The 24,516-nt window shown below is 42.4% G+C and overlaps 1 protein-coding gene across 6 annotated transcripts in view; it reads right to left on the bottom strand.

The window, feature by feature from the left end:
* MTUS2 (microtubule associated scaffold protein 2) overlaps positions 1-24,516 on the bottom strand; it is a 749,188-nt gene that overhangs the window by 42,188 nt on the left and 682,484 nt on the right. For all 6 annotated transcript variants that reach the window (XM_053563400.1, XM_053563404.1, XM_053563402.1 and 3 more), the window contains one exon: positions 24,300-24,366. In XM_053563400.1, the coding sequence (XP_053419375.1) occupies positions 24,300-24,366 (67 nt within the window). The remainder of the gene's footprint in view (positions 1-24,299; positions 24,367-24,516) is intronic.

Below are 24,516 nucleotides of genomic sequence, written 5' to 3'. Positions count from 1 at the left end.
TTGCATTTCTGTATACTGTGGGGTTGCTTCTTGGGATTGAGTGATTTGTTATCTATAATCAAATTATTTAAAATTAACCCTGCTACAGTTTAATTGTGTCTCCTCAAAAGCACATGTGGAAAACTTAATCCTCAATGCAACAGTATTGAGAGGTAGGACCTTTAGGAGATGATTAGGTCATGAAGCCTCTGCCCTCACGAATAGATTAATGTCATTAATCTGGGAGTTAGTGGGAGTTAGTGATCAAAGAAGTAGGTTCCTGAGGGAAGGGTGAGTTCTAACCCCTCCCCTTCCATTCTCTTCCACCCCTTTCTCTCTTTTTTTGTCTCTCTTTTCCCCTTTTCTTCTCTCTCTTTCTCGTGCTCTCTTCCCTTTCATTTCCCACCATGGGATGAGGCAGAAGAAGGCCCTCGCCAGATGCAAACCCCTCAGCCTTGGACTTTCCAACCACCAGAACTGTATGAAATAAATTTCTCCTCTTTAAAAATTACCCAGTCTCAGGTATTGTTATAACATCGCAAAACGGACTAAGACACCCCCAAGAAGCAATCTACTTTAAAGACTCACTGCAGAAAAGAGGATAATCTTACAGAAAAATAGAAAATACTTCGGCCAATTTATTTTTTTTCAGATTGTTGACTTTCCTTCAGGCAGTGGAACTGTGTTAAGTATATGAATATGTCTGTGAATGTTTTTTTTTTTTTAAGAAAAAATCTATCCCCTCATCTCATAAAATAAATGTTGAATAAATTTACAGAAGGGCCTCAGTCCTCCAAGACTCCACATCAGCAGAGAACAGAGGACACATTTCCTAACAGATGAAGCCCTTCATGAACTCATCACCTCTGGGAATAATTTAAGAAGAAGCAATAGGGTATGGGGATAGAAAAGGGAGATAAAATGAATGATGGAAGTAGAGGCTTTTCCAACAAAGCTTCAATTGGAGGAGAAACAGAAGAAAAGTAAACTTCTACATAAAATCCAATGCTGAGCCTGATAGGAGGGAGCTGAGGAGCAAGAAAAAGCTGCTGATGCTTATGCATTAGAACTGTAGTTCTGGAACCAACAAGCCCATCATAACCTTAAGTACTATTACCATTTGAGTGGAGAAGCAAATATTAAAGTGAAACAAAACAGGGATAATATGACCTACCTTGCAGGGTTATTGTAAGAATTAGAAGCTATGCATTAATACTCCCTGACATTTCACAGACATTCAATAAATGACGGCTTTGATTATGAATAAAATATGTGTGGTCTACAAGCCTTTGGTGAAAATCATAGGCAAAGAGAGTCTGAAGTATCTCTTGTGAATAAGGAATGGGAATAGGAATTAATGTAAAAGTCAAATGTCACAAAGCTTATTTTCATTTAGTCTGTTATATTTTATGTTAGTTGTCTTAGTCCATTTTCTGTTGCTACAGCAGAATACCTGAGAATGAGTAATTTATAATGAAAAGTTTATTTGGCTCATGGCTCTGGAGGCTGGGAAGTCCAAGAGCATGGTGGTCACTTCTGGTGAGGGCTTTTGTATTGTATCATAACATGGTGAATGGTATCACATGGTGAGAGAACAGGAGTGTGAATATCAGTTTAGGTCTCTCTTCCTCTAAATCCACAGTCCCATGATGGGACCTCCATTCTGATGACTTAATCTAATCCAAGGTCCCACCTCCAATCAACATATAAATTCAAGCACTAAGTTTCTTTTTCTTTTCTTTTCCTTTTTTTTTTTTAAACTAAGGCATTAAGTTTCTAACACATAAAATTTAGGGGGACACATTCAAATCACAGCATAATAAGTGCAAAAAAAAATCTTCAAGGATTTTCTTGCAAGCTGTCTCCCCAAATCTTTTTCCCTATGGGTTTTTAAATACAAAATTTTTTGCACAAGATTTATTCAGAAAACTAACCTTGACTGTTAGACATTACCTCTGGTCTGCCCCTCGCCTTGAGGGACCCTGGTCTAGTACAGGAATGGAGAATCAGGTGGACAAGTGAAGCATGACAGCGTTGTGACAAATAGTGTGCTGTGGAAGCATAGAAGTGGAGAGCTATGGAGCAGGAGTTCCTTTAAGGAGCAATAGTCCAAAGGGTGGACAAAGGTGATGATGCACTTGAGTTTTCCAGGAACACTGGAGAGGTTGGGGGAGTAAAAAAAGGAGGCCAGTCCAGGAAGAGGCAGAGTAGGTTGGCAGAACTTCCATAGGTGATGTGACTATGGAAATAGCAATAGTTGAGTCTGGGAGGGAAGACAGCAGTCCCATGATACCCAGCTAAAAGCTTGAATTCCAGCCATGCTGTGAATGATGGAAAGCCACTGGGAGATCTTTATTTATCATACCGTTTGATTTTTACTTTTTGCACTGGGAAAAAAAAAAAGCCTTCAAGCACCATGAAAGGGAATGCCAGGAAATGTAGATTTCTCTCCCACCCAGATCCTTCAGCTAGAGACAACTATTCCTGCTGGAGGCAAACACTGTTACTGATGGATTTTAAGGGAGGTGAAGTCAGTCACATTTGCATTACAAATATACCCCTAGTGGTAGCAGTGGGGAGGATGGACTTAGGGGCAAGGGTGAAGATAGGGGACTAGTGAGGAAACGGGAGACGTTTAGTCACTATAGGAATGAGGAGAAGAAAGCAGAACACACTTTGAAACTATAATCAACAGGACTGGTGACTTACTGGATACGAAGTATGAAGCAAAGCATCAGTGATGACTCCTGGATCAGGAATTGGGTTACTCTGTGAATTACTGTGTATCCATACGGGGCTAAAAAGTTGTAGTTGAGCCTGTAAATTGTGTTCATTTCCCTTTCTTTCTGCTATGAATTGTCCTTTCCAAGTTTTAACTGTAATGGCTTTCCTGCTGGAGGTTCCATTTTTTGTCTGTTTGTTTGTTTAGACAGTCTTATTTTGTTGTCCAGGGTAGAGTGCAGTGGTGTCAACCTTACTCACGGCAACTTCAAACTCTTGAGTTTTAGCCATCCTCCTGCCTCAGCCTCTTGAGTAGCTGGACCATAGAAAATCGCCACAACAAATGGATACTTTTTCTATTTTGGCTAATTTTTCTTTCTTTCTTTCTTTTTTTTTTTTTAGTAGAAACAGGGTCTTGCTTTTACACAGGCTGGTCTCAAACTCCTGAACTCAAGCAATCCTCCTGCCTCAGTATCCCAGAGTGCTATGGTTACAGATATGAACCACTGTGCCCTGCCCAGAGGCTCCATTTTCTAGCCTCTGTCAGCTTCGTGTGGCCATGTGACACTGAGTCAAAGGGATGTAAAGAAGTAACAACTTCCAGATCATATTCTTTTTTTTGAGACAGCATCTGACTTCGTCGCCCTCAGTAGAGTGTGGGGTGTGGTAGCTCATGCCTTTAATCCTAGCACTCTGGGAGGCTAAAGCAGGTGGATTGCTTACGCTCAGGAGTTCAAGACCAGCCTGAGCAAGAGCAAGACCCTGTCTCTAGATCATATTCTTATACGAAAGTTTTTGGCCCTTCACTCTCTTTTTCCTTTTCTCTCAGGCTGAAATATGGTCTTGGTGGACACCAGCCTCAGCCATATACCACAGATGGGAACAGCCGCCATGCAACAGTGGAGCTGAAAGCCCTATGTCCCTGCAGACCACAGATGCACAGCTGTCCCTGGGCCTCTCATCTTTGGACTATGATGTGAGAGGAAAGTTTCCCTCTATCTCAGTGATTTTCAACCCGCCTGCCATGAGAGGATCTAAGGTGTGCTGTGAAAATTTTTAAAGATCATTAATTAAATTATTTTTGATAGAAGTTCAAAGCATAGTAAGTGTATTCTTTTTTTATTCTTTTTTTGATCAACACAATTTAAGTGTGCTGCAGAAATTTAACTATAGGTTCAAGTGTGCTGTGAGATAAAACAGGTTGAAAAACACTCCTCTATCTTATGTCTCCATTAAATTTGGGAGTCATTTTGTTATAAAATTTTAGCTTACACCTGAACTAATTTGGCCATATATGATGAGAGGCAGAGACTCGTTTTATTCTTTTTTGTTTTGAGTTGGGGAGCACGCAGCGGGTGAAAATAAAACTGACCACAAAGAGTTGTACCGCCTTTGATTCACCAAGAGGTGAGCTCGATAGAGAGATTAGGAATGGGGACACGGATTTAGGAGAGAGCAGTTTATAGGTGGTAGTTAAAGCTGTAGAGAGAGATTATGGAAAGCCTGAAGGAATGAGGGCCTTAGATAGCATCTAGAACAAACACATATTTTAAAGAGAGAGCACTTACTTCATTTTAGGTTACCAGCATTTGCTGGCATGTGTATTTTCCCACCTGATTATATAAGAAAGTTCTTTGGGTTCCTGGATTGTAGTTTACTCATCCCTGAATAAGACACCTACAATACTTTACACAGAATAGCCATTCAAAATTATTCTAAATAGCCATTCAAAATTATTCTAAAGGGGCGGTGCCTGTGGCTCAAAGGAGGAGGGCCCCGGCCCCATATGCTGGAGGTGGCGGGTTCAAACCCAGTCCAGGCCAAAAACTGCAAAAAAAAAAAAAAAAAAGATTCCAAGAACAGTGCTCTTAAAATACTTTATATTTTAGCAATAGATTTGCTGTTTTTTCAAAGCACTGGATAAAAATTTAAATAAAGAAGGATGTATAGCTATGAGTATTAATATGTCAAAAAAAAAAAAAGAAGACAAAGTCCCCCAAAAAAAGGAATGGTAAAAAAAAAAAAAAAAAAGATTTGCTGTTTTTCCATTTCATGACTGTAGACTTAGGCCCTTGTGAGTTAAGTCTTTAGATCTGAGATTCAGAAGACAGGTCACAAACAGAGGAGTGAAGAGAGTCAAGTGCAATCTGGGGCAAGCTTGAGACAACCTGAGTGCCCAAGTAAAGGAGACAGGTGGCTCCTCAGTAAAAAGACAGATAGCTCCATAGCAAATTACCAGGCACAGTGACTCACACATATAATCCCAGCACTTCGGGAGGCTGAGGTGGGAGGATTGCTTGAGCCCAGGAGTTCAAGAAAATGGGTCACAGACACTTCCAAAAAGAAGGTATACAAACAGCCAATTACCATATGAAAAGTATTCAACATCTTTAGTGTTAAGGAAAATGCTATTCTTTTCATACCTATAGAATGGCTAAAGTAACAACAAAGTTACTGAAAAATGTTGGCTAGATTGTGGAGCAAGTGGAACCCTCAAATGTTGGGGAGAGTGCAAAATGGTACCACCATTTTCAAGAACTGCTTGGCATTTTCTCCTTAAGTTAAACTCGCATCTAACCTATGATTCTGAAATTCTATATGTAGGGATTTACCTGAATGGAGGTCAGAAGGCAGTGGAATGCCATTCTTTTTTTTTTTTTTTGTAGATACAGAGTCTCACTTTATGGCCCTTGGTAGAGTGCCATGGCATCACACAGCTCACAGCAACCTCCAACTCCTGGGCTTAAGCGATTCTCTTGCCTCAGCCTCCTGAGTAGCTGGGACTACAGGCGCCTGCCACAACGCCCGGCTATTTTTTGGTTGCAGTTTGGCCGGGGCCAGGCTTGAACCCACCACCCTCGGCATATGGGGCCGGGGCCCTACCGACTGAGCCACAGGCGCTGCCCTGGAATGCCATTCTTATAAAGTGCCAAAAGAAAACAAACAAGAAAACCCCTGTCAACCTAGAATTCTATATCTAGAGAAAATATCATTTAAACATGATGGAACATGATTTACCTGAAAGAAATGAAAAAGTCTTTCTCCACAAAAATACCTGTATAAGAATACTCATAACAGCCTTATATATAACAGCAAAAAAGTGGAAACAACCCAAATGTCCATCAGCACAAGAACAGCTAACCAAATTGTGGTATATAGTTACTCATGCAAATGGAACACTCATCAATAATAAAAAGGAACAAACTACCAATACACCCAGCAATGTGGATGAATCTCTTATGTGGAGGGAAAGCATTCAGACACAAAAGAGTGTATACTATTTGGTTCTACTCATACGAAATCCAAGAACAGGTAAGACTCATCTATGGTGATAAAAGTAGTTGTTTTAGAGGTAGGGAGAATAGATTGGAAAAGTCTTGGGGGAACTTTCTGCAAGGATATAAATGTCCTATATTGTGTTTTTTGGTGGTGATTACATGGATATATTTATAGCCCAGGCTCATCAAACTCAAACATTTGACAATAAAAAGGTTTTATAACAAAGTAAGTATTTTATATTTATCCATATATTTACCATTTTGATAATCTTAATTTTCTCTTATAGATTCGAGTTTCCATCATGTTTAAATGATACTTTCTCTAGATATAGAATTCTAGGTTGACAGGGGTTTTTTGTTTTCTTTTGGCATTTTATAAGAATGGCATTCCACCCTTCTGGCCTCCATTCATTTCTGATGAGATGAACTGTCATTCATATCTCTGTTCCCTTGTAGATATTGTGTATCTTTACTAGTTGTGTTTAATATTTCTTCTTTATCTTTCTTTGGTATTCAGTTGTGTGCCTGTTTTGCTTAGGTGTGGTTTTCTTCATGTTTATTTTGTTTGGGGTTCACTGTGCTTCTTGGGTCTGCAAGTTGCTCTTTGAAAGTCAAATTTAAGATGTCTGTGTTGATAATTTTTTCAAATTTTTCTCTCTCCAGTCGCTCCCTTTTCTTCTTCTAACAATTCAGTTATACATCTCTCATACTGCTTGGTACAGTCCCACAGATTACTGAAACTCTGATCATTAAAAACATTGTTTTTCCTATCTGATCTTCAGGTTGAATAATACCTGTTGATCAGTCTCTATCTAATCTGCTAGAAAACTCATACAATACATTTTCCATTTTATAGATTCTATTTTTGGGTTCTAACATTTCTATTTGGTTCTTTTTTTGAAAAAAATAGTTTTTATTTCTCTATTGTGCTTCCTATTTATTTCTTACATTCCTCTTTTTTCTAGAAGTACTAGAACATGTTAATAGCTTTTAAATTTTCTTTCTTTTTTTTTTTCTTTTTGCGGTTTTTGGTCAGGGCTGGGTTTGAACCTGCCACCTCTGGCATATGGGGCCGGTGCCCTGCCTTTGAGCCAAAGGCACTGCCACTTTTAAATTTTCTTATCTGCTAACTCCGACATCTGGGGTATTTGATGCCCATGTCTATTGACTACTTTTTCCCTTGATTATGGGTCCTGCTTCTTTGCATGTCTTTATTTTTTTATTGTGGGCTCAATACTGAGGATGATAAATTGTAGGGAGTTTCTATTACCTTGTCTTCTTTTAATAGGCCTTGAGTTCCGGCAGGCAGCTAGCTAATGGGACTTCTTTGATTCTGTCACATATGGTTTTATTCTTTGTTAGCGTGGGTCTATTTCAGTTTGTCTTTAGTCCTACAGAGACTCTTGCTTTAGGTCAGTGTTCTTTTAGATCAGGGGCATCCAACCTGAAGCCTGTGGGCCACATGTTGATTTTGAGGACTTTTTTTGATTATCTGATAGGATATAGCAAAAGTATGCATACTTTTATTTTTGCTAATCAGCTTTTGTTAGTGTTTGTGTATTTACTGTGTAGCTCAGGGCAATTCTTATTCTTTCAAAGTGTGGCAGGATAAAAAAAAAAAAAAAGAAGTTTGGACACCCCTGTCTAGAGACTGGCCCTTCTGAGGTCTGGACTAAGTGCTCACAGTACTTAGTGAGATCTTCCCACCCCCACTGGGCTGGAATTCCCGCACTTCACAGCAACGCAAAGCCTCTGGTGCCTGCATGCAGTTCAGTCCTGCAGCATCTGACCCTGCAGGCCCTCTATGTGTGTGCAGCCTACCCTTCACTTTGGAGCGCTTGAGAACCCTGTGCAAGTTCTGGGACCTCCTCTGCTCAGCCTACCCAGGGGCCAGTGTGTGGATGTCAGTTTCTAGTCACCTCAACCCCCTGAACTCTGGCATCTGTGTCTTCAGCTCAGCAACGTGACAGCTACTGCTGAGAACATCCTGCGTCCAGGTCTGGTAAGTGGCCCTGGCAGAGAGCTGGGCCCTCATTTAGGGTGCCCCTGTTCTCAGGGATCACAGCTATGGTACCTATTGTCTGATGCCTGGAAAGAGTTGCCTCAAGCACTTGGTCTGCTTTATAGTAAGTGCCTCAGGGCGTTATGTTCAGTACCAGTTACAAGGTTACAGCTGGGAGCAGAAGGCAGGGTGTGAATAGTTGGTAAAAGCTTCCAGGTGATTCCAACAGACTTCCATCTCCTCCTGTGGGGATTCCTGGCTAAGAACTGAGGGCCTAGAAAATAAAGGGTTTTGCAGATAGCTTCTCAAACTATGGCAGTGAGATCCCATTAGTGTTTACAGCCCATGAGTTTGGTTAACTGAGCAGCCTCTGATGACAAGGCTTTCTGAGTATATCTGCCTCTAAGGATATATATTTCTTATCTTAAATTAATAAACTGGGATTCCGGGTTCTACATTAGGCTCCAGTTAAAAGGTGTTTCCCATTCTTGGTGCACTGACAAGGAACATTTAAAAAGCGACAGTAAGCGCTCTAAGGTCAGCACACCAGCTGCCAGCCTGTTCTCCCCGACCCCGACGGTACTTCACCTGGAGCAACGTTCAGACCCGCTCGACTCTGGCTTGCCCTTCAGCAGGGGGTTTTAAGAAAACAAAAACAAAGGGTGCCCCTCAGAGGCCCCAACCCTGGCCCCTGCCCACGGTCCTGCTGCAGCCTCGCCGGACCCCGGCTCGTCCTGCCGCGCTCGGTCTCCCGGGTAACCTTCCCGGTAGCGGCTCCTCCTCTGCGACTCCCCGGAGGAGCCGCGGCCGTCGCTGCCCTGCGTCCGGCCGCCGGGGGCCTCGCACTCTGGGCAGCCTCTCAGCCTCCCGGAGCTGCCGCAGCCAGAAGGGCCCCGGGCAGCCCAGCGGGGAGACCTGGCGCCGCACTGCGCCAGTTCAGGGGAGGGTTTTGGCAGGATAACTCCTTCCAGAATTGGCCGCATCCTTTCTCACCTGTTGATCTGGCAGACACTGGAGACGTAACTAAACCCAGGGGCAGGAACCAAGCGGCTGAGATGGACATGGAGTCCTGCACAGGACATCTGAGCAGGAGGGATTCAGTGGATTTGAGGAGACATCTCTAAATGAATTCCTGTATTTTTAAGAAAAAAGCTATTTTCCGTACTTGATGGGATACTATTTCCAAACTTGAAAAACGAAGAAAGGTTGTTTTGACAATAAATACCTGCACTTCATACTGAACCACCCAGTAGGGGTTTGTCAAGGGTATAGAGCAGTTGTAATTACAAAAGATATTTATATTATAAAAAGGATTGGGGAAAATAAAAAGGATTTTCTGAGGCTGGGAGCAGTGGTTCATACCTGTAATCCTAGCGCTTTGGGAGGCTGACATGGGGGGGGGGTTGTGAGGCCCCCATTCCGGGGGTGAGCCCAGAAGTTTGAGGCTGCAGTAAGCTATCATTGCACCACCCAATGCTACTGTGGGCACTGTACCCTGTCTCAATAAAATAAAATAAAATAAAATAAAATAAAATAAAATAAAATAAAAATAAGGAAAAAGAAATCCTGCGGTTTTAGAAATAGGTTGGAAACACTCAAATTTTCCTGCCGTCTGCACCAAAAAGTTTATTTGTGGTACATGAAATAAGTTTTGTTTTATAGTAAGTCACAAATAACTTTTTAATGCATTTTATTGACTTTTTTTGAGACAGAGTTTCACTTTGTCACCCTCTGTAGAGTGCTATGACATCATAGCTCACAGCAACCCCAAACTCTTGGGCTCAAGCAATTGTCTTGTCTCAGCCTCCCAAGTAGCTGGGACTACAGGTGCCTGCCACAACACCCGGCTATGTTTTAGAGACGGGGTCTTGCACTTGTTCAGGCTGGTCTCAAACCTGTGAGCTCAGGCAATCCACCCACTTGGCCTCCCAGAGTTCTAGGATTACAGGCGTGAGCCACTGTGCCCAGTCTATTGACTCTTTTGAACAAATAGCTGACTTAAACATCTATGCAAATTGAAAACATGAAGGATTCTTTCTGAAAGCTAGTCCTGTTTTAATGAAAAGAGCTTCTGAATGTCGAGTAGGAAAAATTACAATTTGGGCAGCATGTTTGCATAACTTCCGATATCTGATGTGTGTTGCGCTCTACTATAGGCAATCGAAAGTAGATAAAGAACAATGGGAATGAATCAGTGCCTGCCTCCTTCCCATCTTTCCAGTGTAAGAGCAAAGAAACTTACCATATGATGAGTTTCTTGGTTCTGCATTGCTTTGAAGGCATGGTTTTTATTGCTACTCCTTTAGACCTGCAGTTCTCAACACTGACAGTACTTTAAAAATCTTTGCCTGGGCCCCACGCTTGAGAGAGTCTCATCTTGGATATAGCTATTTTTTTTTTTTTTTTTAAGCACCAGCCCTCTTTCTCTCCATTCCTTTAATGTGCAGACTGTATTGAGAACCACTAGACTAATGGTAGTATTTTCTTGTTCAGAGGAGATAACTAATTTGAACTGAAGCAGTGTCTCTTAATGAGCTTTTTTTTTCTGTTGATGGCTTTGTTACAAATAAATTATTGTGTTAAAGAAATAAAGCAATTTGTGTTTGAAAAAATAATAAAAATTTCATAAGCCTGCTGTGTTGAACTACCCTGAGATCTCGATCATGTTTATTACTACTGAAACTTGGTGAAGTCTTTTTATAGTTACTTGCAGTGCAGAATTGATCTAGTTATCACCTTCTTCAACACAATTAACCCTCCCCAAATCTGACATTTGGCTGAAAACTGCAATTTTTATCAAAAAGAATAACCTGAATGTTATATAAGCATATACTGCAATTTATACAATTGTTCAAATAAACTGCCAAATTAAGCAAAAAGACTGATAATACCTTGAATACCTGATGATGGCCCTGGTGATATCTGTGGCTCTTGGAGTGAATGAAACTAATTGATAATTATATTGGACATGACAAAGAAAAGTCAAGTGTTAAAAAGTCTGCCAACGGGCGGTGCCTGTGGCTCAAGGAGTAGGGCGCCGGTCCCATATGCCGGAGGTGGCAGGTTCAAACCTAGCCCCGGCCGGAAAAAAAAAAAAAAAAAAGTCTGCCAAGAGAAAATCATTTGAGTCTCATGTCCTAATCACTGGCCCTGATGTTCATGTAAGTAATATTATAAGTTTCACAAACAAACAGATTTGTCCTAGTCCTCTGCTTAAGGAAAGCTATGTAGAAAACAAAACTGCCTTCATTGTTTCTCCTATTTCCCAAAAGAGAGGTTGACTCAATGGTGTCATTAATGCTGTCTCTATAACTGATCAAGGGTATGGAAGAATCATTTGTTCACTGATTCCTACAGTTCCTTTAAGCTCAGCTGTTTTCCTCCATGGCCTTTTCTGGACCCTTGACTGGGTTACAAGCCCTCCTCTGAACTCCCAGACCACTGGCACCTTACTCACTTCACTGGGTCTCACCCACCTACTTGTATATACAGGTGTTCCAGGATGTCAGAGCCTTGTCTCAGCCCTTTTCTCCTCCTGGCACAGTATAACTCCTGGGTCCAGTCAAGTTGATAATATGAAGCAGCTGAATGGTCCACATTCATTATGTTAAGCCCTGGGCTGGAGACTCAAGATACACAGAAAAATAGGAGGAAATCTGTATCTATGAGAAGCTCAAGGGAGTGGTGATCTCATTTGCATAATTTGAACGCAACTGTCTGTTACTTACAACAAATGTTTTGCAAAATGCTTTTCTGCAATTTTGGGGTTAAATCTATAACACGTCACATATTTTCCTTGCCATTTATTATCTTTCCCTAGACCCCAATTAGATCTTATAACATGAAGCCAGCCTGGTACGGTTATTGTGCAAAGAGATATGAACACAGTTCTGTTGTTCTTAATAGATATGTGATTTGGGGTTTGACTTTACTCTCTGTAGTTGTGATTTATTTACTATTAAAATGGTGGTGGTATTATCTGCCTTATCTATCTCCTGTTGTTGCTGTGGGTGTCAAATGAAATAATATATGTAAACTATCTGACACCATTTAAATATTAGATTTATGGAGTCCCAAGTTGTGGAGGCAGCTGATACTGTATTTCAAGAAGCTTCTTTTCCCCAAAGTGGTTTAGGGGCACCCTTGGGTATTTGAGTTATTCTAGCTAGACAATTCAGGTTAGTTAAAGATTAAACCCATAGATTTTTAAAATACTAACATTAACATATATCAGGAAAATGTTATCTCTGTTCATAAAAGGGTAAATATTTTAAAGGATTATAAAAAAAACACCCCCACATAAAATAACTAAGAAGTGTTATATATATAGGTGTAAAGTGATTTTATAAAAATCAAAAACTGTGTTGCTGCCAACTGGATTAAATTGTTATCGCTAAGAAATTGCAGCAGTTTTGTGAAATTGAAGCTGATAAGCTATTTTCCATGGCAACCAAACCCCATCTCTGGTACATTTAAGGGAATCTGCAGTTTTACTATTAACTGTGCATGGGTTAGCACCTGTTTGAAATAGAAACTAAAATGACCTTAGAAAATTAAATTTACTGGATAAAAAATCTAATCATGGTGGCTGACATCACTGGTTTAAATTTTTCCTAGCTCAGAACTGATATCATTTTTTTACAAGAGGGGAAGGTGATTCCTAGACCTAGTCAAGGCTAGGTTTTCTTCTATCTCACAAGGAAATAGGTATATTTGAAGCTATATTGTTACACTCAAATTTCTGAAAGTAGATTAAACATACTAAATCTAAACCTTCTTTCAAGTAATACTCCTCATCTCATCATCACATTACCTAGAAAAGTGCTTGGTATGTGTTTAGGGTGCCCCCTTCCAATTCTGTTGGGTAAATTGGTTGAGAAGAGTCAACCCTCAACCAATTGCCTATCAAAGGGACGTTTGCTTCCCATAGATTTTGATACACTGTATTTTTATTCAATTCAACATATTTTCTAATTTATCCTGTAAGTTCCTGTTAGACACACATTTTATTTAGAAGTATGTTTTTTAATTTCCAAATGTTTGGAGTTTTTTCATACATTATCATGTTATTGTTATAGACTAATTCTGTTATAGACCTTTTCATTTTAATGTATTTATACCTTTATATTTAAAGTGAGTTTCTTGTAGACAGCATATAGCTGAGTCTTGCTTTTTATCCTATTTGAAAAACTCTGGCTTTTAATTGGTGTGCTTGGAAGAGATTTTATTTATTTATCTTTTGAGATAGAGTCTCACTCTGTTGCTCAGGCTAGAATGCCGTGGCATCAGCCTAGCTAGCTCACACCAACTTCAGACTCTTGGGTTCAAGCTATCCTCCTGCCTACAGATGCCCACCACAACAGCCACCCAGATAATTTTTCAGTTTTTAGTAGAGATAGAGTCTTGCTCTTGCTTAGGCTGGTCTCCCCCTCCTGAGCTCGGGGGATCCTGTCCTCAGCCTCCCACAGTGCTAGCATTACAGGTGTGAGCCACCATGTATGAAGAGATGTTTTTACAAATCAGAAAATGTGCAATCTTTTTGTGATCCCAAGGTTGGTTAATTTTTCTAGTTGTATTCTTGGTTTCTGCATTTCGACTCAGCTTTTTTAAAGCTGGAAAGGGAGCAAGAGAGCAGAATCTAATCTGATATTTAAAGAAATTAATACATACCAAGTCCTGGCTATTCCTCTAAATACTCTTCTAGGTCCCCTGCTTTCACCTACCTTGTGTGACAGGACCTCATCCCCATTTTGCTGATGAGGAAATTGAGGTTATATTGTGTAGGCTGTTAGTACACATTCTCCCCTTCTTCCATAGCCATAAAATCATATTTGGGAAGGAACATAAGGAAAAAGAGGACCTTTTCTAATCTCCCTTGGGACTAAATTTGCCTTGTGATTTATTTTTGGCTGAGATATAAGATTAAGTGCAACTTCTGGAAACTTTCCCCAAAAGAGAGGTGACCCACTCTCTCTACTTCTGTTCATTTCTCCCTCCCACCTGCTACCTGGAAAATAGATGTGAAAACCAGAGTACCAACTGCCACATGAGAACCTGAGGAGGGTCCTCATCTTTCTCCTCTGTGCCATAGAAGGACAGAGAGCTATAGAGAGCAGGGTTCCCCCAGCTGCCCCTCCATGTTCCCCTCCTGACTCTTTGTAAAAGAGAAAGGAAAAGATGCCTTGGGTCAGCTTCCTTTGTTTTGGGATTTTGTTACTCATGTCCGAACCCAGTCCTAATCAATGTAGTCTAGGTCTAATTATCATTATTACACTGTGTTAAAATCCATGTTTTAACACATTCATACTTGCATCTGTTAGAGTTTTGTGTGGAAGTCACATAGAATCAGGAGAACTACAATAGGACCTCCATAGGTGACCACCTCCTTATGTTGACCTCATTTTCATAGACTGGACGTGCATCACATGTATGTGTCAGTATGGCAGACCTAATCCCTTATGTTGACCGCCTCTGTATGTTGACCAGTTACAGTCACTTACAGAGGTTCTACTGTATTTTATTTTGCTTATCTGACTTTTCATTTTACCAAATTAAAAATTGGAAAAAAGCCTCATTTGGTGGTTGAGTAGCAATACTGTGATTAACTTGCACGCTATTTGTGTGAAGAATTTATGACCCAACTCTCTCCACACAACTGTATCCTCTTAGAAAATCAATCTTTCTGACTCTCAATTTCTTTATCTATAAAATAAAGATATCAGCACCTACTTTATTGAGTTGTTTGAATAAATAAAATGTGTCTGTAGCAGAGCTTGGCAGGTACAGAACACTTTATAAATACAAAGGATTATGATCATAAAACCAGAAGACAGCTTTTATGAACAACTGTGAAAGGTAAAATCGTCTCATAAATGCACTTTCACCCTATGTGTACAAATGTGGGGGTTGTCAGATATAAATGAGAATAAATTGAAAAATGCATGCTAGCTAGAAACTTAAGAGCTTAATTAATAATTCAGTGCTGACTGCCACAAACTTAGATTTCTACCATATCTATATATTAAAGTGCTTAAAATTATTTCGTATCAGCTTGGTGCCTATAGCTCAGTGGTTAGAGCGCTGGCCACATGCACGTGGGCTGGTGGGTTCAAACCCAGCCCAAGCCTGTTAAACAAAAATAACAAAAAAATAGTCAGGTGTTGTGGCAGGCGCTTGTAGTCCCAGCTACTTGGGAGGCTGAGGCAAGAGTATCGCTTAAGCCCAAGAGTTTGAGGTTGCTGTGAGCTGTGACGCCATGGCACTCTACCAAGGGCAACAAAATGAGATTCTGTCTCAAAAAAACAAAACAAAAAACAAAACCCAAATTCTGTAATATTTAATATTTTATTATGATAGGAAACATTATATCTTTTCTTTGCTGTATTTCAATAAACTGACATTAATCAAAATGTGGACTTAATCATTTACATTTCTATACAGTAACTGAGAAATTCTGTTAGAAAGATTGCTTTGTTAAATACAGGGGTCAGTTTGAAAACTATATTTCAATCTTTGGTGTTTTTTAAAAGCAGTCAGTAGAGATAAAAAAGCCAAGTCCACCTTAAGTCTGAAACCTGAACCTTAAGATAAAAATACCCCTGTGGGCCTTGCTTGGGAGGATGCGGGCATAACAGGGGCTGTACCAGCTCAAGAGGGCAGCGGACTGAGAGAAGGGCACTGAGATAGGGGGTGGGGACGGTGGCAGGTGAATAAGGCCAGAAGAGAGGCTGAGTGAGAGAGAACTTCAAAGATAAGAGCCCATTTCACACGACATTCAGACAGTCACAGCTCTGAGCAGCCCCAGAAAGAGGTCTGCAGAGGGCTGAGCTTTCATCCAGCTTGGTCTGCAAGTACATTTCAAAACAGCACTGGGGTCTGGTTGATAGAGCCTCAGGTTTAGACTGTGCCAGCCAGAAGCTCCGCGGCACCACTACTGCACTGCATGCTTTCTATCTGGTGGAGTTTATCTAATTCATGTTGATTTTTAAGGTTCAGATTTTCTAATAAGGCAGTAATGATGAGGCTGCGATGTCATCCTCTTTGCTAGAGAGAGAACCCTGAACATCCGTCTGCCTGCAGTAATCAAAACTGGAGGCACATGGTCTTGAAAGGAATGAATCTGCTTCTAGGAAGAACATCTTATAAATTGATTTCAGTGCTTAAAAATGTAAGAGTGACCCTTCAATTATCAATATTCAACTTGTAAATTTGGAACATGGCACTCTATCCAAAAATCAAGCATCATATTGTCAAAACTACATTTTCTAGAAAAAAATTTAAAAGTAATTAAAAAAATCAAATGTTACATCTGTTTCTAGCATCTTTGCTCCTTCTTTCCCTGGATGTGGTGCTGGATTCCTATTTTTCTGAGATCTAAAATGCCCTTTCATCGCCAGAGCCACCATGGCTTGGAGATAATTTTTCTAAGGACAGACCCACTTATGGGTAACTCCAAAGACAAGGCAAGAGCCATCACCCCTGGAGGGTGACTTAAGGAGGAGAAGCTTGGCTCAGCACCCATAGTACAGTTGTTATGGTGCCAGCCACATACACTGAAGGTGGCAGGTTCGAACCTGGCCCAGGCCAGCTAAATAACTGCAACAAAAAAATAGCTGGGCCTTGTGGCAGGCACCTGTAGTCCCAGCTGCTTGGGAAGCTGAGGCAAGAGAATCGCTTAAGCCCAAGAGTCTGAGGTTGCTGTGAGGTGGGACTCCACAGCACTCTACTGAGGACAACAAAGTGAGACTCTGTCTCAAAAAAAAAAGGAAGAGAAGCTTGCTTTCAGGAGGATGACCAGTGTTAAAAAAAAAAAAAAAAGTAAAAATGGAGCTGACAGCTTAGATATCCCAAGGCTAATAGCCAATAGCCATATAACCAATACTTAAGTCCACCATGATTTCCCCAAATAGCTAACCCTACCACTAAATGAAATACACATAATCTTTTTTAAATCAAGATGATTCAATGAAATTAAAACAATCAGCTGTAGACAAGGTAGCTTCAACAGCTCTATTTGCTTTAACAAAAGAATATGTGCCAACCAAACACTAAAAAGTCAAAATACTTCCTCCTTTATGCTCCATAAACTGTGCCACAACTTGCCGGGGATAGGCAAGTGGGACTTAGTGCCATTTTTCACTGTGAGGCTTCCCAGTTCATGAGCTATTCTTCCACATGCACAATAAACTCTTAAAATTCTAATGTGATCTGATTTCATTTTTGACACCAACAAGTCCTGTCTCTGAGGAAATACAGGTTGATTATCCCTCATCCAAAATGCTTGGAAACAGAAGTGTTTCAGATTTGAGATGTTTTCAGATTTTAGAATATTTGCATTATACTTATTGGCTGAGCATCCCTAATTCAAAAATCCAAAATCTGAAAAGCTCCAATGAGCATCCCCTTTGAGTGTCACATCAGCACTCAGAAAGTTTCTAATTTTGGATTTTGGATCCTTGGATTGCGAATGCCCAACTGAGTTAACCCAGATAAGGGCCAAGTCAGCCACTCCATAGGGGCTCTACTCTTGGACCAAAAGACTCCGTCCCACACTATGCCCTGATACATATAATTGGATGTTACATGACTCTTCTCAGGTAGGGGAGAGAGTGTGTGTGAGAGAGAGAGAGAGAGAGCATGTGTGTATGTGTGTGTGTTTGCGCGCGCGCGTGTATGAGAGGAGAGAGATTTAATTTCCTCTTTATAAGGCAACCCTGGCAACAGTGAGATTAAATCTGCAATAATCTTATGTCTGGATATGTAAATATTAAGGACACTTCACATTACAAATAAATTTGGAACAAATGTGAAATCCTACCAAAATTATTGGTCTGTGCTTTTAAGAATGTATTCCCAAGAAAATAATGCAAGAGAAAAAAAGTAATTTGCAAACACTACACTCACTGCATAATAGCAAAGAACGATGAGAATCCAAACACTCAAAGGCAAGGAGCTTCTTCTGGTTTATCAGCACTATGGAGTGTTTTATAGCTATGCAAAGACAAGTGTGTGGTGTGCAAAGGGGAAGGTGGCAACAGTCTTTCTTCCCTAAGGTACGCAGAACGGGCAGTGCCTGGAAGTGGTCACAGCAGCTGCTGGCCCAGAGCAGATTCTGGGGGCAGCAGGCCTTACTGGGTGCTGGACAACTGGGCTCTCTCTCCCAGGCTACATCTTATCCTCGTCAGCACACAAAGCCCATCATAGATCATACCTCCTCCACGGCTTCCATTGTTAACTCCTTGACACGGCTGAGTCTCATACACAACAGACTGTGTGCCATCTCACAGGTAAGCCCACATGGCTCCTTTGTGCAATTTAGGGAAAAAGTGCCCCTTCCTCTGAGTGGCAGCAGCCCCATGCCAGGGCACAGGGGTTAGGGAGTGGCTCCAATGTGGAAGCGTTTCAGTCCCCACTCAGAGGGTGTCCCACTATCCATGGTGACTTTGCCCAGCCTATGCCTGGCACCAAGTAGGTGCTCGATAAGTACAATAAATACCTCTGTAGTTGACCACCTCCTTAAGTTGACCTAATTTTCACAGACCGAGTATGCAGCACATCTATGTATCAGTACAGTGGACCTAGTTCCTTATGTTGATGACCTCCATGTATTGACCATATGAAGGTCACTTACGGAGGTTCTCCTGTATTTGTCGAATAAATGACTAGATTGAGATTAAGAAGAACTAAGTTTTTCTTTGTGGTGGTGCATTTTGCAAATGTCCCAGCGTTAGCCAACATCTTTGAACAAGTGTGTTGACTGATCTCTAAAATGTGGTGGGTGGGCTCCAGTCACTCAGATCCAGCCCAGCTCCACATACAAGGAGCTCAGAAGCTATAACTCAGAACTATAACTGCAGTGCCTGGTCTAGGCATGGTACAATAACGCATTCAACCTCTGTCCCTCTAAAACCCTTGGAATTTCCTGAGTGATGGGAGTATCTTTTGTTATTCCTGAAGAGCCCCTGCTCAATCACAGCTGGGTTACAGTGATGGTGACTTAGGGTGGGGCCACTACTTGGCCTCAGGATAGGGCGATGTCACCAGAAAGACCAAAATTAGAGGAACTTTTAGTCTCCCCATCTACCACTGATTCCAGGGAGAGGGTGGGGATGGGGCTGTTAAAACTCTTCAACAACAACGTTTCCTGGTTTGTGAATGTACCAAAGTTTCCTGGGAAGGTGGTGCCCCCAGAGGGTGATGGCAACTCTGCTACCCCTAAGCGATGGTATCCCCAAGCTCCGCATATAACTTGCCCTGTGCATCATCCTAGCAAATCATCAAACCTGAAGAGGGGGCTGTCTGGTGGATCAGAACTGTGGGTGGTTCCCTGGATTTATGACTGACGTCTGAAGTTGGGCAGGTTTGAACCTGTGGGTCTGCACAAACTCTGGGTAAGTAGTGTCAGCATTGAACTGAATCATTGGACACTCCACTGTCTGGATGAACTGGCTGTTGGTGTGAAAAAATCCCCTCTGCATCTGGTGTAGGAAAACAGCACTCACTCAGCCATGTTGGCCAAGTTTACCTATAAATCAACTGCCTGGAAATTCCTACTGCAAAACTATCAGGGATTTTCAGCTAGGGTGAGATAACACTTATCGAATTGTCTTGTACAGGGTGCTAGTCAATCCACAGAACTTCTAGAAGATTCTGTCGTGGTGCCAATTGAGATGTCACAAATGGGAAAGTACTGTAAACGTGAAGTGTCAGCAAACGTATCATGGGGTTACATTCTGTGGTCAGCTCCTGAAGGGCCATCTGACCCAGAGGCAGCTGCCTCAGAAGACTGACCTCCCAGCACATTAGGAAGGTGGGAGGAGAGAGGAGGGGAAAAGAGGATGGAGGGAGAGGAGGAGGAGGAGGAGGAGGAGGAGGGAGGAATGTTCCTCTCTCAGCTTCCAGGAGCCAGGCCAGCCCTGTGTGTCATCTCCAAGCAGGTGCAATGTATCCTTTGCATTTCCTTTTCTGAACCCTGCCCCCCCCCAACCTGTGCTTCTCTCCCTTGGTCCCATTTGCTGCCCAGAGCCCTCACTAGGGGACCCTGCTTTTCCAGATCTACCCCAAGTTACCTGCTACCCCCATCTTGTCCCTGACCCAATCAACCCCCCCCCCACTCCTTCATTGTAGCTCACAGACCCACTAACATCACTGTACTTCAACGCCTTCACTTTTAAAGCATGCCTGGGCCTCACCCTCAAATATTTTGATTAAGTCACCTAAGGTAGCATTCCAGATGATTCTGATATGCATCAGGGCTGAGAACCCTGACTAAATGCTAAAAGCTTCTGATAGCATTTATTCACCCCAAAAGTACAAATGACTGATGAGTTCTTATTAGCAGATATTGGTAGAATTTAGGGCAGTCATTTAATGAAAAAGATTAAGCAACAATTTTTAGATTTGAGGGACAGGCCAGCCAATACATAATAATTTATCTGCAATAAATATACCTGCATCATCCTGATTTTTGTACCTTCTTATCTTTCTCCATTCTGAACTCAAAGTCTTTAGATATTCCATCTCCCCCACAGGTCCCCACACTGTCCCCCTCCAGCTCCCATCAGGCGCAGCTGACAAGAGGTGTGAGTAAGGGCAGAGCCGGTAGTGATGGGATGGGACTGACCACAGCTGTTCCCATGGATCGTTCCTAAGCCAGGCTTGTACACTTAATTCTCTTCTCCCTTCAGGCCAGTACACTGTCAGGGATTCTCAGGTGTGTTAGAGTACAGACTCCAGAAGTCAGGGGCTTGCAGGTGACAGTCGATCCCCATGTCCCCTGTGTCTTTCTTTTCTCACAAATGTCATCTCCAGCATGGATTTCTGCTAATGTGCCCACAGAGGACAAAGGCTGGGCTGAAGGGGCCAGGCTGTGGTGCCGCCCAGGTCTTCTGTTTTCCCTCTGGTAGGCTTTTTATTTGGCTCATAATTTTGGTTCTATTCTTAGCACTAATACAGAAATCAAATAAGACTTAAACCAAAAACCCAGTATAATTTGTGTAGAGCCTGCTGCATTTAGAAGCCTTAGGAAAGCACAGAGGGAAGTGGCATTGGACTTGGCACACCCAGCTCAGTTGCGTTCGAATGCACAGGGTCCCCTGATCCAAAGCTTGCCCATGAGCGTGGGGGCTGCAGATGTCTCTCGCCCTAGAGTGGAAAATTTTGTCATCTAGCTTTACCATTCATGATGCTACGACCTAATAGCTATGGGAAGAATGGGGGGGGGGTGTCACCTTTTCTGTGTGCGTCATCAGCACTGCCATCAGCACTGCCTTCAGTGACTTCCCATTCTGTGAAGGGGAGCCTAAGGGCAGAGACGTCAACCAGCTCATCCTACCTGAACTCAAAGCCCAAGCTCAGAACCACCAAGCCCTGGAGCCATCTCATGGAGAATATTCTCAGAGATTGACTTATAGCATTTCAGGGCTATAGACTTGATAGTCCTTAAACAAAAAATGTGGAGAAAATATATTAATTCAGTGCTTTTATTTATTTATTTATTTATTTTGAGACAGAGTCTCACTCTGTTACGTGGGCTAGAGTACCATGGTGTCATAGCTCACATCAATGTCAAACTCCAGGGCTCAAGTGATTCTCTTGCCTCAGCCTCCTGAGTAGTGAAGACTATAGACACCCACCACAATGCCCTGCTAATTTTTCTATTTTAGTGGAAACGGGGTCTCACTCTTGCTCAGGCTAATCTCAAACTCCTGAGCTCGAATCCACCCACCATGGCCTCCCAGAGTGCTAAGATTAGAAGTACAAACCACTTAGGGTGATGTGTACAGGTTTCTGGATGAACCAGTTGCTTATGAGCAACTTCTGTTTCCTTGAGTCTCTGAGGACCCGCCCATCCTCAGGCTCCATCTCTCAGCCACCAAGGATAGGGAAATGTCTCTAATATGGTTCCCAAACTGTGTGAAGAGGCCGCCTGAGCCACTGCAGCAAATTCCCAGGGACACCACAGGTATCTTAGAATTCTGAGGGACACTCAACAGTGATGGATCTCTGTTGGACACTGTGTGGGCTACTAGTTGGGTAGAGTTCATAGTATTGACATCAGCTCAGACTTCATTCCTTCTGACGGTATCTTATCTTTGTGGAGCTGAGTTTTCGGCTGCTGCTTAATAAAATTATGGAGTGAAAATCGATTGCGAAACAAGACAATCCAATCTGATCTCAAGGTCCTAGAAGTTATGCAGGGTCCCACAGGCCCACACTTGCTATTAGCAAGTAATTTTGGTTCCTAAAGAATGAAACAAAAATATTATTCTTTTTCTTGCAATTTGTGTTGTTTTTTACAAATGGCTGCTCAGTAGTTAGGATATACAAACTTAAGTTGCTCAGCCCTACCTACTTAAAAAATAGAGTTGTGAGGAATTTATTTGGCATGAGACTGTGAAAAAAAAATGAGACACTCTGGTTAATGTGAATAACCTCTATCATATGTCTCTGAGCTGCTCACACAGGTGGGGTGTGACTCCAGAAGGGAACCAGGCCAGGGACTCTCAGCTGTCCCCACCACCATGTTGCCTAGAAATTGACCTGAAGGGCAGCACAGGTCAAACTCAGCAAAGAGAGGGAGAGTAGAGAGTGTAGGGCCCAAGGAGGGTGGGGCTGGAGAAGGTGGGAAGAGGAACCAGTTTGATAACACTGTCAATGAGAGAGTGAAAAGGAGGAACATCCTTTTGGAGAGACAACAGGGAATCATCAATGCCCTCATTATGTATGTGTGCACATGTGTGTGTGTGCAGGTGTGTACAGTGTGCACACACAGGAGGACAGCCCAATCCCATAGTGCCTGGGTGGAAAGTCCTCCTTAAAGAGGAATGGTAACACCCCTGCACGGGGCAGGGTCGCCATTGCCAAGTGCACCCAGGGCTTCCCTTCATGAAAAAGTGGGGGTTACTCAGTGTAAGCTTTTGAGGACAAGAGTGGGGAGCTGGCCCCTGAATTTTTGTGGCCACACTGGGCACAGAGGCTTCCACCACAGGAGCCACAGCAATGGTAATGAGGTCAACCCTAGGTCTGTCTTTGAGAATGTCATCTGGAGTGATACCCAGCACACAGCAGGTTAGAAGGGATGGTGGTGATTTAGAGAAACGAGACTCAATCTTAGTGGAAAAAAACGTAACAGAAAAGGTGAGAGGGCAAAGGCTGACTACCCTCCCCCCACTCCAGCCCCTCCTGCCCCTGAGGGGGGACCTGGGTTTCCCAGGATTGCTGTTCCTTGCACCCTCTGCCTCTCACTTGGAGAAGCCTATACCTAGTTTAATCCCCTGGACTTCTCCTCAGGGGTGGCCCAGGGTGGGTGCCCCAGCAGCTGTGGCAGAGTCCTGACGCACTGGATCACACGCTGGTAAGGCTGAGACAGACCCTGTCGCTATCCCAGGAGCCCGCTCTCCTTAGAGGGGTGAAGAGACCACTGCCGACCTATCTCAATGACAAAAGAAGTCATCAACTTCACAGGGGAGGGGAAAAAAGTTAAAAAGAAATATAGGGAAAAATGACTGGGAGCAAACTATGTTTGGGACTTGCTTTAGGGCCTTTGGTCCCGGGGAATTCTGCTGAGGATAGCTGGAATTGTTCAAGCCCCTTTGCACTTGGTGGGCTGCTTACAGGACCACACTAGATGGAGGAAAAAGGATTACTGGTAAGGGGAGGATCAGCAGGCTCGTGGGAACAGGCCATGTTTATTTCACCTTTGCTGACTGATTCCTGGAGAAACAGAGGAATAGATGCTCAAGAGAAAAAACAGGATTGAGAAATGAGAGCATGGCAAATACCACACTAGGCCAGCCCGTCTCTGATCATATCCCCAGGGTCCAGAGATCATCCCCTGCTTTGTAAGGTCTCTATGGTTCAGACTGAACTAGACTGTCCCGTCAGTCACAGATTAGGAATTTCAACATGAACCCTCATATTTTTAATCTAACCAGATTTGTGTCTTTGACTTTGTTCTGGATAACTGAGCGTTTCAGGGCAGGTGGTTGGAGGCGGTGGAACAGCTGCGTCTTATATACGGCACCTCACGTCATCTGAGGGGACCTAGATGATCAAGATTGATGTGTGTGCTGCCACCTGCGAACAGATTAGTCCCACTGTGAACTGTTATGAAACTATCATTGCAATAACAGAGACGTAAAAATTATGGCCCCCTGCTAAGGTGACTGCAGCCTACTGCTGTGCCGGGTAAGATGCCTCATTCAGTCCAGGCAGGTTTGCTCTGGCTTACTGTAGGAGACATTATTGCTTTTGTTACACATTCACAGGAATCAGGAAAAGACATTCTTTATGCTCCTCGTTGTCAATGCCCTACTTACCAACTTCATCCCTGATGTTTGCAAGTTCGACTGACAGCTCTTTTTCTTTCACAAGGGCACTTTCATTCTGAAAAAACAAAACGGATACCGAGAGTCCCCTAGTTTTATGCTAGATAAGCACTTTCACATGTTTAATTAATGAATCATATTAAGCAAATATTTATAAGTCCAGCCCTTAAGGAGATAATTTTCTCATTATATAAGCATATAAAAACTT

Source organism: Nycticebus coucang, chromosome 15 (genome assembly GCF_027406575.1).
Source record: "Nycticebus coucang isolate mNycCou1 chromosome 15, mNycCou1.pri, whole genome shotgun sequence".
Classification (NCBI taxonomy): Eukaryota; Metazoa; Chordata; class Mammalia; order Primates; family Lorisidae; genus Nycticebus; species Nycticebus coucang.
This window is presented reverse-complemented; position numbering and strand designations above follow the sequence as displayed.